General features: G+C 39.4%; 1 protein-coding gene across 1 annotated transcript in view; it reads right to left on the reverse strand.

Annotated features, from left to right (window-relative positions):
• Positions 1-17,058, reverse strand: part of CAP2 (cyclase associated actin cytoskeleton regulatory protein 2) — a 141,407-nt gene that overhangs the window by 19,723 nt on the left and 104,626 nt on the right. The window contains exon 7 of the mRNA XM_028513799.2: positions 15,379-15,484. Within this exon, the coding sequence (XP_028369600.1) occupies positions 15,379-15,484 (106 nt within the window). The remainder of the gene's footprint in view (positions 1-15,378; positions 15,485-17,058) is intronic.

Genomic DNA, 17,058 nt, shown 5'->3' on the forward strand with positions numbered 1-17,058 from the left:
AATTAAATTTTCCATGGGAAAATTTCCCAGAGTTAAAGATAGCAGAGTATACTCATTAAAGAGACACACTATAGATAGCCAACAGTGATGGAGACCGAGAGTGACTGACATGTGGCTTCAATTATCTGAACAATCACTTTATTGGCCAGAAAGGCCTAGGTCTGAACTATCATTGAATTAAAGTTGTTGATCCTCTTTCAGATTTTAGGTCATAAGAAAACTACTGTATTGCTCTAATTATCCCTACTTAGTAGATGGCAAAGGTAGGGGTGAGGCAAAATAATAGCTGTGCCAAGGCTGATCTACATTTACCTCGGTATTACATGTTATTTACTTAGAAAAAAAATAGAAGCATCAATATCTCTGCCGAGTTCTATAGTCGAGGCACGCTAAGACAGAGTAACTTTGTCTCAATTTCAGTTCCAGAATTCACAGGAAAGTGTAATTGGTGCGTAGCTCTGGGACAAGTTCTGCTATTAGCTCAGCTTGCATCAGGGTGCAATCTGGACCAACAACTGTGGAGAGTTTGTTTCATCTTTAGAAGACAATCTGCAACCTTTCCTCCATCCTTCTCAAGAAAAACAATTTTGCTTAATCTAATGTTATATGCATTTCCCAAGTTTATACCAAATGGGAATAAGGGACAGGCAGGTGGCATGTGGACAGGTGCAGGAGCGGCACTTGGGAAACAATATGCCCCTTAAACTGATATGCATTGTTTATTTCAGTTACCCTCATTGATAGAAAGGAAATTTGATGTACATGGCTCTTGAACAATGGACACAATCTTATAGTTAATGGAATAGCACTATGAAAATTTCACTGCGAAGAATGTGATTATAATTAAGATGTTCAATTTAGCAAATGTGTTTGGACATTGTGTTTCAGGCCCTGTACCAGTCACAGCTGCAGATTCCAGAGGACTGGGAGGGAAAAGGACTCTGCTTTCAGTGCACTCACGGTCTTGGGGGAGATAGAAGACACTGCTGTGTTTCCAGACTCCTGGTACTTTGGCTGTTGGCCTTGCGTCTTTGCTCAGGCTGTGCCTTTGTTTGGAAGGCTCTTCCCCAATTTACTATCTGGAAAATTCTTAAATTCCTTCAAGGCTCAGCTCAAAGTTCTCTTCTTTTGTAGGTTTTCTGGAGCTCTCCTAAGAAGAAATTTCCTGTTTCTCTATTACCAGGGCCTGCTAGGAACAGCCTCATTTGTCTGTGGAGTCAGGTTCGGTCATCTCCAAGCCTGGGCTCTGAAGAGCCACTCAATATTCATCTCAGTGTCATCACTAGTGTGGCCCAGCACCTGAAATGATGCTTTGTTAATATCTACTGAAGTGAATAAGTAACTGTTTTATAAAGTAGAAAGTGCTAAGCATCATATAGAAATACAGACTTTAAGAAGTGTTATGGAGGTTCTATAGAGGGAAGGAAAACATCCAGGTTGGGGCAGGACGTGGTTGTAGGCAGACATCAGAGAGGCTTCTGGGAGAACAGACCATTTGAAATCCCTTTGAAGGATGAATGATTGAATGTGACCAAGGAAGCAAGAGAAAGGGGATTCCAACAGCAGGGACATGAGTGTCGTCATTGTGACGAATACATGTCACAATGATTTGTTAGCAATCATAGTTATGGATTCCACATTAGTACTGGCTTCAAAGCATTACCTTTGTGAGACAACACGTGCTTAATGAAAGTGTCGCTATTCAAAATCTTCTTTCAGAATTGCCTTTGGACCTGCTTACCGAAATATGCAGACCAAAAAAATCACTCCTGCCTTTGTACTTTGCTCCTTTTGACTAAAAGAATTATGATTTGGATTAATTTTTCTCCAAAGAGGGTCCCAATGGATTTTGGCCATTTGAAAAGATAAAAGTCACTTTTAAAGAAGGAAGATTTGCTACCACTTAGTATCCAAAAAAAGATGAGCCAGAGGCTTTATCTGTCACTGCCATTCCTCACTGGGGAGGGACAGGGTGACAGATAAAGCCACTCAGCTGTGAAGGTGATTACCAGGAGGCCAGTCCTAGGAATGTGTGTGTGTGTGTGTGTGTGTGTGTGTGTGTGTGTGTGTAGGGGGCAGGGGCTTTGAAGAGTGGAGGCTAAGAGGCCAGACCCAAAGGCATGGTACCTTAGTAGTGAATAAGATCCTGGGGTGCCCACTGTGGCTCCACTCTGGGCTGGACTGACAGCTGAGTTGAGTCAGGGTGTCTTTATATCCAGGCACCCCCAGACCTGCTCTGGGAAGCACCTCAGCATGCACCCTTAAGCCACAACTCCTGATTTTCCTAAGGCGCTGGAAAAGAGACTGGGTAACAGGACACCTGCAGTTATACCACTGCCTTCAATACCACGCATTAAAGAATTTTATATAAGCACACCTGAATTAAAATATTCCTAGGGTGATGGTTTAAATAAATCAAGAAAGTGTATTAACTTGCTGGCCCTTGGGTATGGAGAGTTCAAGTTCTTTCCCTGGCTGGTATGACTCAGTTGGTTGGAGTGTTGTCCTGTAGAATGAAAGGTCGAGGGTTCAGTCCTCAGTCAGGGCACATATGAAGAGCCACCAATTGATATTTCTCTTTCACATTGATTGCTCTCTCCCTCTCTTTCTCCCTCCCTTCCCTGCTCTCTAAAATCAATAAGCATGTCCTCAGGTGAGGATAAAAAATTAGAGAGCCAAACTCTTGGTTATGAAAAAGTTCTGGCATACAAAATAATCTTGATCATTAAAGCAGGCAGTTTTAAAAGTAACTACTGTTTTGATTTAGAGAGAGAAAGATTGAAATACTCTAGAAAACATTTACGTGTTCTTATCAACTAACAGTAAAAACTCATAGGTATTTATGAGACAATAAAATAGTTCTAAATATAAAATCTTAGAGCTTTATAGTATAGCTAACTCTAAACTATTGTGTATAAAGTTGTAGATACTTATTTTAACCTACTCTTATCCTAGTGAAGACATAGTGCAGGTAAAAATAAAATCATCCCAAAACTTCAAAAGACAGACTTTGAACTCATAGGCAGTAATCTATCAAATAAGACAACTGGCCAATAAATAACCAAGATCATTACATAAAACCTTCTTCTTAATTATAGAAGCCTGCATCTACCTCCAACACTCTAGAAACTCCTTTTTTACTCCTTTCTTATTTTTTTCTTTTTGGAGAGAGAGAGAGAGAGAGAGAGAGAGAGAGAGAGAGGGAGGGAGAGGAAGAGGCATCAATCAGTTGCCTCTGGTGTGTGTCTGACCTAGGACCAAACTTGCAACCTAGGCATGTGCTCTGATTGGGAATCGAACCTGCAACTTTTTGGTGTACAGGATGATGCTCCAACCAAGCCACCCAGCCAGGGCACCAGAAACTACTTCCTAAAGGTCACTAATAAGGTAGATGAGGGCAGCCTTTTTCTAGTCCTTACAGGACAGTGATAGCCAGCCTATCTTTCTTAGAGCTCTGAGATTCTGGACTCTTTAGTTCTCTTGTCTCCTCGACCGATTTACACCATTCTTCAAATAATGGTGTCCTCCAAGATCTTGTCCTCCATCATATTCTCTTTCTTCCTCTCTCTTCTCATGTATGTAACTCTCATCTCTAGGTCTCCCCCACTTCAGTGATGGTCAGACCTGCACTTCACCTGCTTGCCACACTTCTCCTCCTCCACGGATATCTCACCTGCACCCTAAAAACAACATGGTGAAAGTTCATGAATATTTTTCTTGCTTCTGTACTAACACCTCCTGTTGATTTCCCTATTTTCATTGATATTATTTTGACTCTCCCAGACTTCCAGACTGGAAACTCTGTGTTTAGAGTACATGTCTCTCCCCTCCCAGTCTCCTCCTCTTCCCTTTCTCCTCCAACTCGGTGTCCATTCCACCCCTTTCTTTGCATTGCCATTGTGTCACTCTGGGTCACCTACTAACTCCCCCACCCCTGGCCATCCACTAGTCTCCAAACAGGTTCCAGGGCCTTTAATCTCTTCCTTTTTCCATCTGTCTTGCACAACTTTCTGCTTAAAAAACCTATGGTGAAGGAAAAAATAAACTTGCACATCACAGAGGAACATCTTCTTAGGATAACACATAAGGATTTCACCATCTGGCTCCAATTTGCCTTTCTGTTCTCACCTCTTATTTCTTTCTCTGTGAAACTACCAGCTTTTCTCTCAAAGTACCTCGTTCGTGTCCTGTGTGCTGAACTTGGGAACACCTACTCGTCCTTCAAGACCTAGACCCAATGCCAGCCCGTTGTTGCCCTTCTTGCCCACCCAGGAGTCTAATTAGCAAGGTTTATTTCCAACATAGCCTTGTAGTGTTATTTATTTATTGCTTTATAATTAAAAGTTGCTGTTTGATTGCAGAAACTGTAACATAAACATAGTGCTGGATGTGTGCTCTGCATGTGGTAGATAGCAATAAATAGTTAATAAATGAATGAGTAAAAATAGTGATTTCCCTTGAGTCTCCCTCAAGCTGGACTCCTTTGGTCCGGCTTACAAATATAAGAACAGTGCTTTTCAAACTTTAACATGCAACAAGTACCTGGCGAAGTGTTATTAAAAGGTAGGCTCTGATTCAGCAGGTCTGGGTGGCGCCTGAGATTCTGCATTTCTAACAAGTTCTCAGATTGCTGAGGCCTGAGAACCACACTGCACTACAGGATTGGGTATCCGCATCTGCCATGTTTTCCTGTCTATGCTGCTCACCGTGTTTTTGAGCTTGCCACTCACCCCATTCTATCATGTTGTGTGGTTATATATTTCAGCTGGAATGTGCGTTCAGTGGAAAGGAACTGTGTCTACTGGGCCATATCTCCATCTTGGTATTCTCAGCACATTGCTCAGAACCAGGGTAAAATAGATTCTTTTTTTTTTTAAGGTTTATTATTATTTTTAGAGAGGGAAGGGAGGGAGAAAAGAGAGAAAGAGAGAAACATCAATGTGTGGTTGCTGGGGGTCATGGCCTGCAACCAGGCATGTGCCCTGACTGGGAATCGAGCCTGTGACACGTTGGTTCGCCAGCCCCGCGCTCAATCCACTGAGCTATGCCAGCCATAAAATAGATTGTTACACCATGTTTAATTTGGGCTGAACTGACAACCATTTCCAACCTAACTCCATGTGGAGCTCATTTGTTAGTCAATGACACTCCTTACTCCCTCTGAGCAGCCTGTGTACTCTTCCACAGGAGACAAAAAGGAGCTAAAAACCCAAGAGCAATTAATGCAGACTGAATGCAGCTGAGGCCAGGTCTCATGGAGACAGCCATTCTATGTACCTATGGAGATTGATGTGCTTGTGACCCCAGACAAGCAACACGCCACCTCTGGACTTGTTCTTTCATTTTGATTGATAAACTTAAGGCATAGGTTTGGGAAAACTTTACTGTGTGTAAAGAGGCTGTACTATATGTACCTTGGACTTTTTGTAAATAGGTATTTGTGCACTCTGCCAAACAATAGCAAAAATAGTGATAATTTTTTAACTATACATAAAATAATACTGTTTATAGTTTAAAATAAAAATTTAGATATAAAGATTAAACTTTTGCTTGTAAAATCAAGGAAGACAGGAGGCCAGACTTGAAAACTTAAAAGCATACATATTTAATGACATGCTACAGAGTCTACATTATTTATAAGGTCAGGGTGCTCCTGGCTGAATTTTAATTTGATCACAAGCAAACTGCTAACTTTTCACTTTGTGAATGGACTTTTGGTCTTCATGTTTAGAAATAGTTTGAAACAGATAATCTACCCTGGAGGAAAAGGACTGATCTCCTGCTTTGAGGAAAATAAAGCCCCACCTTGGTGTAAAATTGTAACCATTTCCAACTAATATTTGCATTTTCTGGAGTTTCAAGGGAGGTTAGGATGGATGACAATTGTGTATAGGATAGGTTTTTTAAAAAAATTCACATTATTAACGGAAAGAATGACATCACCGTTACGTAAGACTTTATACACATCATTGGTGTGTAGTTTGATTCTGCTTTACAACAATTGCATTGTAGTTGTTTTTCACAGCTAAAGTAATTTGGAAAGACATATGAAAGGTCAAAAGTCTATCAAGTTTAACACCAGAAAGTTAAGAAAACAACCACATTTTATCCTATTTATGAAATTCTTTTCCTGACCTCTTCCTGGTCAGATCCATACAAAAGAGATTAATAGCTGGAATGTTGATCTGGACAATTTATAGAAGAAATCAGGTATTTTGGTAACTATAAGTATAAAGATTAGGCCTTAGTTTTTAAGCTTTAGGTATCTGATTTGCAGGAACTACCAATGAATATTAGAAAATCGACAAATTACAAGGAATAATAATTTACAATATTGGGTTCCTGCCAAAAGATCAATTTATTACAGAGTGTATTTGAGATCCAGCACAGAGGAAAGTATATAAATTAATATGGAAAAGAGTTCCCAACAATTAAACTACCTCAAGACTGCAAGAAGTTTCCGGTGTAGAGTCCTAGGCCACGGTCATGTTGAAGACATGCTGACAGAACCAGAAGATTGCATTTGCCACAGTAAATGTAGCAAGAAATTCCAGATGGATTACTTCGCAGCTGCTTCTTCCCCGGAAGCAACCCACCCCACTTGTGCACATGGGCCCTCTTGCCAATCACTTTCTGAAAAATGGCTGGCTTCAATGCTTTGGCATTTTGCTGTGACAACTGAAGGGAGCAACAGTTGTCTGACACAGCTGCAGTCTGACAGACAAGTTAGGAGCGAGGAGCAGGCAAACACAGTTCCAGCTGCTAACTCAGAGGGAATGAGTCTTTCTCAGAGCAATGTCCCCTTGGAAACTCAGTATCCAGCAGCATGCATGCAGTTAGTTGGTCACCTAAAACCCCACAGGGTGCAAATCTCAAAATCCAATTTGAAAGAAGAAAACAAGTGACTGAAAATACTTGATTTATATTTTAAATGAAAAACTATAATTAAAAATAATTTATAATAGTTTTTTCACTCCAACTCTTAGAAGAGAACAAAAGTATGAGGAGGTAGGTTTCTGTGCATATGTCATAGGTTTCTGTGCATAAAACTTGTCAAAAGATTTTGAATATATGTTATCTGTGAAGTAAAATTTTCTTATCATAATCACTCCTTTCCTTTAATTAATTAATTAATTATTTTTTTAAAATATATTTTATTGATTGTGCTATTACAGTTGGTCTGTTTCCCCCCTTTATTCCCCTCTGCCCTGCATCACCCCGCCCACCTGCTTGTTCCCCTCCTTACTTCTTGTCCATGGTTGTACATATAAGTTCTTTGGCTTCTCCATTTCCCATACCATTCTTAACCTCCCGCTGTCTATTTTGTATCTACAACTTATGCTTATTCTCTGTACCTTTTACCCCCATTCTCCCTCTCCCCCTCCCCAGTGATAACCCTCCATGTGATCTCCATTTCTGTGATTCTGTTCCTGTTCTAGTTGTTTCCTTAGTTTGTTTGTTTTTTTAAAATATTTTATTTATTTATTTTTAGAGAGGGAAGAGAGGGAGGGAGAGAGAGAGAGAGAGAAACATCAATGTGTGGTTGCTGGGGGTTATGGCCTGCAACCCAGGAATGTACCCTGGCTTGGAATCGAACCTAGGACACTTTGGTTTAGTTTGTTTTTGTTTTTGTTTTTAGGTTCGGTTGTTGATAGTTGTGAGTTGATTGTCATTTTATCATTCATATCTTTGATCATCATCTTTTTCTTAGGTAAGCCCCTTTAATATTCATATAATAATGGCTTGGTGATGATGAACTCCTTTAACCTGACCTTATCTGGGAAGTACTTTATTTGCCCTCCCATTCTAAATGATAACTTTGCTGGATAGAGTAATCTTGGATGTAGGCCCTTGCCTTTCTTGACTTTGAACACTTCCTTCCAGCCCCTTCTTGTCTGCAAGGTTTCTTTTGAGAAATCAGCTGATAATCTTATGGGAACCCCTTTGTAGGTAACTGTCTCCTTTTCTCTTGCTGCCTTTAAGATTCCCTCCTTATCTTTAATCTTGGGTAATGTGATTATGGTGTGCCTTGGTGTGTGCTTCCTTGGGTCCAACTTCTCTGGGACTCTCTGAGCTTCCTGGACTTCCTGGAAGTCTATTTCCTTTGCCAGATTGGGGAAGTTCTCCTGTATTATTTGTTCAAATAACTTTTCCACTTGTTGCTCTTTCTCTTCCCCTTCTGGTACCCCTATAATTCAGATGTTGGAACATTTAAAGTAGTCCTGGAGGTTCCTAAACCTCGTTTTTTTTTTTTTTTTTGAAATCTTGTTCCTTCATTCTGTCTGGTTGAATGTTTATTTCTTCTTTTTGATCCAAATCATTGATGTGAGTTCTAGATTCCTTCCCTTTACTGTTGGTTCCCTGTACATTTCCCTTTATTTCACTTTTCATAGCCTTCAGTTCTTCGTTTATTTTGTGACTATCCTCAACCATTTCTGTGGGCATCCTGATTACCAGTGTTTTGAACTGTGCATCTGATAGGTTGGCTATCTCTTCATCACTTACTTGTACTTTTTCTGGAGCTTTGATCTGTTCGTTCATTTGGGCCATTTTTTTCAGCTTGGAGCACTTGTTACATAGTAAGGGGTGGAGCCTTAGGTATTTGCCAAGGCGTGGCAACCTATATTCCTGCAGTGTATGTGGGGGAGGTATCCAAAGGGGAACAATGCTGCTTGCTTGGCTCTCAGCTGGCTTTCCAGTCACTTCCACCACTACCCACAAGCAAATTGGGCCCTTCTGGTGCTGATACCCAGGTGGGTGGGTTTGTGTACATTCTAGAATCCTGTGGGTCTCGCCAGTGAACTCTTCTGTGAGGCTGGGAGTTTTTCCCACTGCCACAGGTTTTCTCAGTCAGAGGTTTTGAGGCTTTGTTTCCCCATGCAGGCACCCTGGGTTGTGCTGTCTGTCTTGCTCCCCAGTTATTCCTCGTGGTTTATCTGCATGCAAATGTGGGACCACCCCATCTGTCAGCTGCCACCTCCTCTGCCCAGGTCTTCCAGCCACTGCATTGCCTCAAGTCCTCTCTGCACCAGCTGCCCGACTCCGCCCCTCCTACCAGTCTAGATGAATATTTCTTCTTTAACTCCTTGGTTGTTGAACTTTTATACAGTTCCATTTTGTGGCAGTTCTGGTTGTTTTTTGTTTTTAAACTTGTTGTCCTTCTTTTGGTTGTGCAAGGAAGCACAGTATATCTACCTACACCTCCATCTTAGCTGAAAGTTGTATTTTTTATTGTTTATTGTATTACAGTTGTCCCAATTTTTTCCCTTTTGCCCCACTCCACCAGCCTACCCCTCTAGCCCATAGTCAATCCTCTCTCTATTGTCCATGCCCATGCATCACTCATACATGTTCTTTGACTAGTTCCTTCCCCTTCCTTCCCCCTTCCCTCCCTACCCTCTTCCCCTCCCACAGCTATCAGTCTATACCGTGTTTCCATGTCTCTGATTTTGCTTTTCTTGTTCATTTATTTTGTTCATTACATTCCAGTTATAAGTGAGGTCATATGGTATTTGTCTTTCACTGCCTGGATTATTTCACTTAAGATAACAGTTTCTAGTTCCATCTATGCTGTCATAAATTGTAGGACTTCCTTCTTCCTTTCTGCTGTGTAGTATTCCATTGTGCAAATGTACTATAGTTTTTTAATCCTCCCACCTACTGATGGGCACTTGGGCCTTTCCAACATTTAGCTATTGTAAATAGTCCTGCTATGAACATAGGGGGTGCATAAGTTCTTTTTTGAATTGGTGTTTCAGTATTGTTAGGGTGTATTCACAGCAGTGGAATCACTGACTGGGTCATAAGGCACTTCATTTTTAATTTTCAGAGGAAATTCCATATTGTTTTCCATAGTGGCTTCACCATTCTGCATTCCCACCAACAGTGCACTAGGATTTCCTTTTCTTTACAACCTCAACAGTACTTGTTGTTTGTTGATTTATTGATGATGGCCATTCTGATGGGTGTGAGGTAATATCCCATTATAGTTTTACTTTGTATCTCTCTGATGGCTAGTGATGTTGAGCTCATCCCTTTTTTTCAATTGTATGTTTTTCATCATCATTTATCTCCCCTATACACTTTTCCAATCATCATTGTTAATATCTGGCCAAAACTATACTGTAGCACTCTCCCATTAAAGAAGTGAAAGAAATGTTTTGCTTTATAACAATTACCACTTTGAATAGAATCTCCCAAAGCATATGTTAGGTTGGCATAAACTTTTCATGGTGCATACAGGAGTATTATAATGGGCTATCAATTAAGATAGAATACATTTCTTAAAACTGCTGAATATTGTGGTATCAATGAACACCAACACTACATGTTTCTATATTATTTCCTCATCCTTATCATTTTAGTTTTTATTTTATTTTTTTAAATATATTTTATTGATTATGCTATTACAGTTGTCCCATTTCCCCCTTCATTCCTCTCCACCCTGCACACCCTCTCCCACCCACATTGCCCCTCTTAGTCTGTGTCCATGTGTCTGAAGTTCTTTAGCTTCTACATTTCCCATACTATTCTTGCCCTCCCTCTGTCTATTTTCTACCTACTATCTATGCTACTTATTCTCTGTACCTTTTCCCCCTCTCTCTTCCTCCCACTCCCCTGGTGCTAACCCTCCATGTGATCTCCATTTCTGTGGTTCTGTTCCTGTTCTAGTTGTTTGCTTAGTTTCTTTTTGTTTTAGTTTTAGGTGTGGTTGTTAATAATTGTGAGTTTGCTGTCATTTTACTATACATGTTTTTTTATCTTGTTTTTCTTAGATAAGTCCCTTTAACATTTCATATAATAAGGGCTTGATGATGATGAACTCCTTGAATTTGACCTTATCTGAGAAGCACTTTATCTGCCCTTCCATTCTAAATGAAAGCTTTGCTGGATAGAGCAATCTTAGATGTAGGTCCTTGCCTTTCATGACTTTGAACACTTCTTTCTAGCCCCTTCCTGCCTGCAAGGTCTCTTTTGAGAAATAAGCTGACAGTCTGATGGGAATTCCTTTGTAGGTTACTGTCTCCTTATCTCTTGTTGCTTCTAGGATTTTCTCTTTCATTTTTATCTTGGTTAATGTAATTATGATGTGCCTTGGTGTGTTCCTCCTTGGGCCCAACTTCTTTGGGACTCTCTGAGCTTCCTGGACTTCCTGGAAGTCTATTTCCTTTGCCAGATTGGGGAAGTTCTCCTGTATTATTTGTTCAAATAACTTTTCCACTTGTTGCTCTTTCTCTTCCCCTTCTGGTACCCCTATAATTCAGATGTTGGAACATTTAAAGTAGTCCTGGAGGTTCCTAAACTTCTCATTTTTTTGAATTCTTGCTTCTTCATTCTTTTCTGTTTGGTTGTTTCTTTCTTGCTTCTGGTCCACTCCATTGATTTGAGTCCCAGTTTTCTTCCCATCACTGTTGGTTCCCTGTGCATTTTCCTTCATTTCACTTAGTGTAGCCTTCACTTTTTCATCTAATTTGTGACCAAATTCAACCATTTCTGTGAGCATCCTGATCACCAGTGCTTTGAACTGTGCATCTGATAGGGTGGCTGTCTCTTGGTCACTTAGTTGTATTTGCTGTGGAGCTTTGATCTGTTCTTCCGTTTGGACTTTTTTTTTTGTCTTGCCTTGCCTGTTATGTATGAGGGGCAGAGCCTTAGGTTTTCACCAGGGTGGAGCAACACAGTGGCTGGGTTGTGACTTGTATGTGGGGGTGGGGTCCCAGAAGGCATAATGGTGCTTGCTCTGCTCTCTGTCAGATTTCAGTCCCTTCTACTGCTTCCCCCAAGCAAACTGGGCCTTTCTGGTGCTAATTCCCATGTGGGTGGGCATGTGTACATTCTAGAACCCCGTGGGTCTCTCCAAGAAACTCTCCTGTGAGTCTGGGAGTCTCTCCTGGCACCTCAACCCCTACAGGTGTTTTCAATCAGTGCCCCAAGGCTCTATTTCCCAGTGCTGGGACCCTAGATTGCGTGGTCTGTCTCACTCCCCAATTTCACCTGGTTTATCTGTATGTGAATGTGGGACTGCCTGGTCAGCCAGCCACCTTGCATGCAGTGCCTCACTTCACAATCGCTGCCTCACTGGGTCTGTCTGTTGCCACCCTGCGCCCAGGGTTTGCCAGCCACCACCTGCATGCCCAGGGTCCACCTGCTGCGGTCTTGCATGCCCAGGATGCCTTACATGCCTGGTGCCACCGCTTTTTGTGCTGCAACCCCTCTCTGCCTAGCTGCCTGACTCTGCCCTTCCTACTGGTCTTGATGAATGTGTCTATTTTAACTCTTTGGTCATCTGACTTCCATACAGTTCAATTTTTCTATCAGTTCTGGTTGTTATTTCATTTCTAAATTGTTGTTGTCATTATTTTGGTTGTGTGAGGAGGCACAGTGTGTCTACCTATGCCTTCATCTTGGCTGGAAGTCTCTGATTCTTATAATTTTATACGTGTATACTTTTAGCAAAGTTGTAATCAGTGGAAAAATAAATGAAATGATTTTTATTAATTTCTTCCCCACATGCCATTTGATCAGATAATTCTAAGAGCCCTTTCCTTCCTCTTTGCAAGAATGCTGTAATTCTGGCTGTAATTATTTATCATTCATTTTGCTGGGAAGTTGGCAGACCATCATAAGTGAGCAGAAAATTATTTAATTTATGCTATGGATTATGTTTTGGGAACTTTTAAATGGTTTTTAATAACTTAAATAGAAATTTAGATTAAAATAAAAACTATATTTTTTATAATAAAGTTTTAAATAGTTTTATACCAAGCCTTATTAGAAGAGGACAAAATATCAGAAAAAAGGTTTCTATGAATATGTCTTAAAGCTTGTTCAAAGATTTTGTACATATTATGTTATCTCTGAACCAACATTTTTTTTTACCATAATCATTCTTCACTTTTACTATCTGGCCAAAACATCATCATACTAATCTTCTATTAGAGAAGTGAAATAGATACTCTGCTTTAAAATGGTTACCATTTTGAATGTGGTTCTCCAGTAGTGTGACGTGTGCTCAGTAAGTATAGCTGTCATTTTTATTGTGGCAATCCACACTGCCCAATTCATGATCCGAGGATCACTTATATTTTACATAAATATAACATCTGTGTTTTATAACATGTCTTTCAAAATGTGGGATGTGAACCATTAGTGGGTCATGAATTTAATGGGTCTCATCCATCATTTTATAAAAAAATGAAATAAAATTAAGAAAGGAAATATATGAATGCATATCATGTGGTAAGAAAAAGTATTGTTTTGTGAAACTTAGTTTAGTATTTTGGGCATGGTGTGTATATAAAGTGTTCCTTAGCATGGATTTCTTACAATGGATTTTCTTTAAAAAGTTTGAAAGTCATTGTCATAAGGCATATATATCTAATGAACATATGAAAAGATAAGTATTTAAAATAAAGCAAAAAACTACTACATTTATTTTTCTGTAATTAATAAGATTTTTTTTTACATTCAAAGCACAATTACTCAGCTTTGCCCATTGCATTAAAGGTATTAAAACCATTTAAAAGTGATTTTCTATTCACTTTCCATGGGCACTCATTAGGGAATTAATAGGCTAATGTTTGTTGACGTGATTATTTTCTACAAATGGACTCATTCTTTTTTCATTTACCTACCATGAAATAAAAATAAATCTAAAGACTCTTGATGTTTTGTTTGCTATTCTGTCATGATGACCTATCTTCATGGCAAACATGTGACAATTCCTCTTTATGACAAATTGACCTATTATAAAACAACATCTCATTGGAAATGTATGAAAAATAATTACAATTAATCTACAAAAACACTGAGCGACATCCACACATACCCTTCTGGATTAAAACCCTTCAAATGTTTATGGACTCTTCTCTCAGAAATCATAACGTTGTGAGCAAAAGATGAACAATCAACTTAGTTATTGTATCCTGCACTGTGCATTTCAGCTTATGGAGAAAATGGACAAAGTAGAAAATAAAAAGAAGTGTCCATCTTTAGGGGTCAATGTTAATGTTTGTACAAGTGTCGGAGACAAATGCAGAAGTCCTACAGTCCCTTGAAAAGTCACAAACTTGGCCTTCATTTTAAGTCTAATCTGCTGACATTAACAATTATAACTGAGGATAGGTGCTAGAGGGCAGCCACAGGGCATTGTGGGTCCTACCCTTGAATAGAATTCACAAACCTCAGAGTTTACCTTAGTTAGGCCATCCACTGTGACCACTGACAGGTAAGATTCATTTCTCACAGAAGGGATTTTCCATGAGAAGCACTTCCCAAACAAGTAAATATTCTTAAAAGATCAAAGAAGATTCTAAAAGACCCCCAATTCACAGTTTAGTTCACACTGTTTACAGGGCACTTACTCGGTACCAGCCACTATGTTAGGGGCTAGAGGTTGTAATGAGTTTTGCAGTCGAATGAAAGAGCTCCAAAAACATGCAAAAAATTACAACTCTATGTTCTAAGGGTTATGGCTGAGGTATAATAAAGCGATGGAAGAGGCATAAAGGGAGGGCATCAGTTCCAGATGGAGGGCTGATGGAGATCAATGGGTTTCTTAAAGAAGTGATGTTGAAGTGAAATTTTGGAGAAGAGAGAGAGGGTACTTCCCCAGGGAACAGAGGTCACAGAGCATGATATATGTTTGGGACATTGCAGTAAAGACTGAAACTTGCAAATTTTGAAACGACAATTTGATTTGGTTCGACCTCAGCACTACGTGTGGTCAGGATTCCATGAGTTGTGTGGCAGTGCTGGGGTGCACTGAGAGGAGGGAGGGTAAGAGAGAAGGCAGAAGAAGGGGGCAAAGGTCAGATCAACATCTCACATGGAAATTAAAGTGGGAACAGACATAGCCTGGGATTTTAACCTAGGACTAGGATATCACATGAAGTACTAGAATTGTTAAGGACTCAAAAATATTATTTGGTAAACTTTAAAACACCAAAAAAGCAAGCAAAAATATTAAAAGAGACATTTTATTCATAATTCTATCTCCTTAAAGTTAATAACAATTTCAAAGCTTCCTGTTTCCTTCCATTTTTATCAGTTTCTTCACATAGATGTCATTTTACTCATAAACTTTTGCACTCTATCACTAAACTGGCTATCACTAAATTCCCATGTAATTATCATGTTATTTTTAATGGTTGTCAAGTGTTCTTACCATGGACACCTTTCCCACTTTCTTCCTGCATGTTATGGAGGTAGTTTCCAGATTGTCCCATGATAGATGACATTGTCATAAACAGTTTCTGTATGTATATTTTATCTTATGCTTTCCTTAAGGTAACTTTGAAAGTGTGAGATTACTAGGCTACTGGGAGTGAATATTTTTATGGTGTTTTGTTTTTCAAGTGAAGAGGGCTTGGTACTTACTGTTTTGCTCCAAGTAAGGCCTGTGGTGTGGTGTTCCTTGATGTATGCTTGAAGCTCACTCCAAATGTTCAAATATGACTTCACCCAATCCACATGGCGTAAATCACTTTGTTATAAAAGAGAGTGGAAGAGAGTGGAGTTAGGATTTAAAATCAGATTTTAAAACAATGTTCAACTATGAATTCTCCCAACCCACATGTTGTAAATTTCTCTGTTATAAAAGAGAGTGGAAAAGAATGGAGTTAGGGAGACACATGGTAATCCAGTTACTAAGGCTGGATGACCCTGGAGCAATTGTCTTTCTAGTCCAGTCACAGTGAACTGATTCCAAAGAGAGCCTTGGAAGAAAGGCGGTTCAGGTCTCTCCTGAGTGGAGCTGAGTGCCCTGAGCTCCAGATGTGGAGCAGAGAGGACCACAGGGGGACCCCACAGAACCACACCAGTTTAGGTCGTGGGTCCTCATGTTACCTCTAGTTGGCAGATGACTGTGGGGAGGTGACCCTTTTTTTCCGTACTGCTTCTAATGCATTATGAAAAACAATGTTTTCAGGAAAGAGAATGGTATTGAAAAGAAAAAGTCCTTTGGCTTGTTTTCTAATAATTTGTTGAATTATTTGGTTGAAGTATAACCAAATTGGAGAATTTTGGAGTGGTAAGGAAGTTGCTATTATAAGAAAAATGATTTTCTACAAATGGGTATCATTCCCTATTTCTAAAGGTAACATTCACTTAAGTTACTTTAACTTGATATTTATAATGGCAATGCAAGCGAGGCAGGGTATTATCATTTTTATCCCAATTTTGCTGAACCAAGATGTAGTAAATGCTTACCTTTTACAACAGGATTAACATACAGGATTGAGACGACTGTTAGAAATAGTAAACTTGTAGATAGGCAAAAATAGTTGCATTTCCTTTGGATAATTTCCACCCACACATTTTTTTCCACTTTGCATGAATTCATGGTAAATGAGAAAATGACGAAGTCTCAGTTAACAAAAACTTAATCATGAGCCTGGGCCATTCATCTGAAGACAGTCACTGAAGGAAATCTCTATTACCAAAGCTCTTGTCACTAATGACTTTTCTTTGGATGCATTCCATTTTGTTCTCCTTGAAAAGCTCAGTGAGAAGTACCACCACGTTTAGAATCCCATTGTGTTAAGTCATGGGTTTAAGAAAAAGTGAAGTTGGGAACTGAAGTCATAATTATCTACCCCTCGAAGATGAAACACGTGAATGTGGTTTTGTTCTATATTTTAATATTTACTGTTTTATTAATCAAACCTGTGAAAAACCTCATTTTTACTTTCTTATACTTTTACAGTCAAACCCTAAAAGGCCAAATGTAGCTTCATATGTCTCTCATATCAGTTTCCTTATCCTATGGGGTGTGTGAGGGTCTCAGTACAGTGCCCTGCACATAGGAGATGACATGTACAACAACAGTTGTTTGAGTACTAAAATCACTTCAATATCATGTACACATTTATATGGCTCTTTGATACATATGTGTGCATATGTACATATGTGTATGTACATAGAACACATGTCTATAGATATTTTAGAAATAGCCAGTGACACGTATCTATTTAAAAAGTTTAACAAGCAATGAAGTCCAAACATGGATAGGCAAATTCATTTTTTATTTAACTATTATAGCATGATTTTTGATTTGAA

This window comes from Phyllostomus discolor, chromosome 5, assembly GCF_004126475.2.
Source record: "Phyllostomus discolor isolate MPI-MPIP mPhyDis1 chromosome 5, mPhyDis1.pri.v3, whole genome shotgun sequence".
Classification (NCBI taxonomy): domain Eukaryota; kingdom Metazoa; phylum Chordata; class Mammalia; order Chiroptera; family Phyllostomidae; genus Phyllostomus; species Phyllostomus discolor.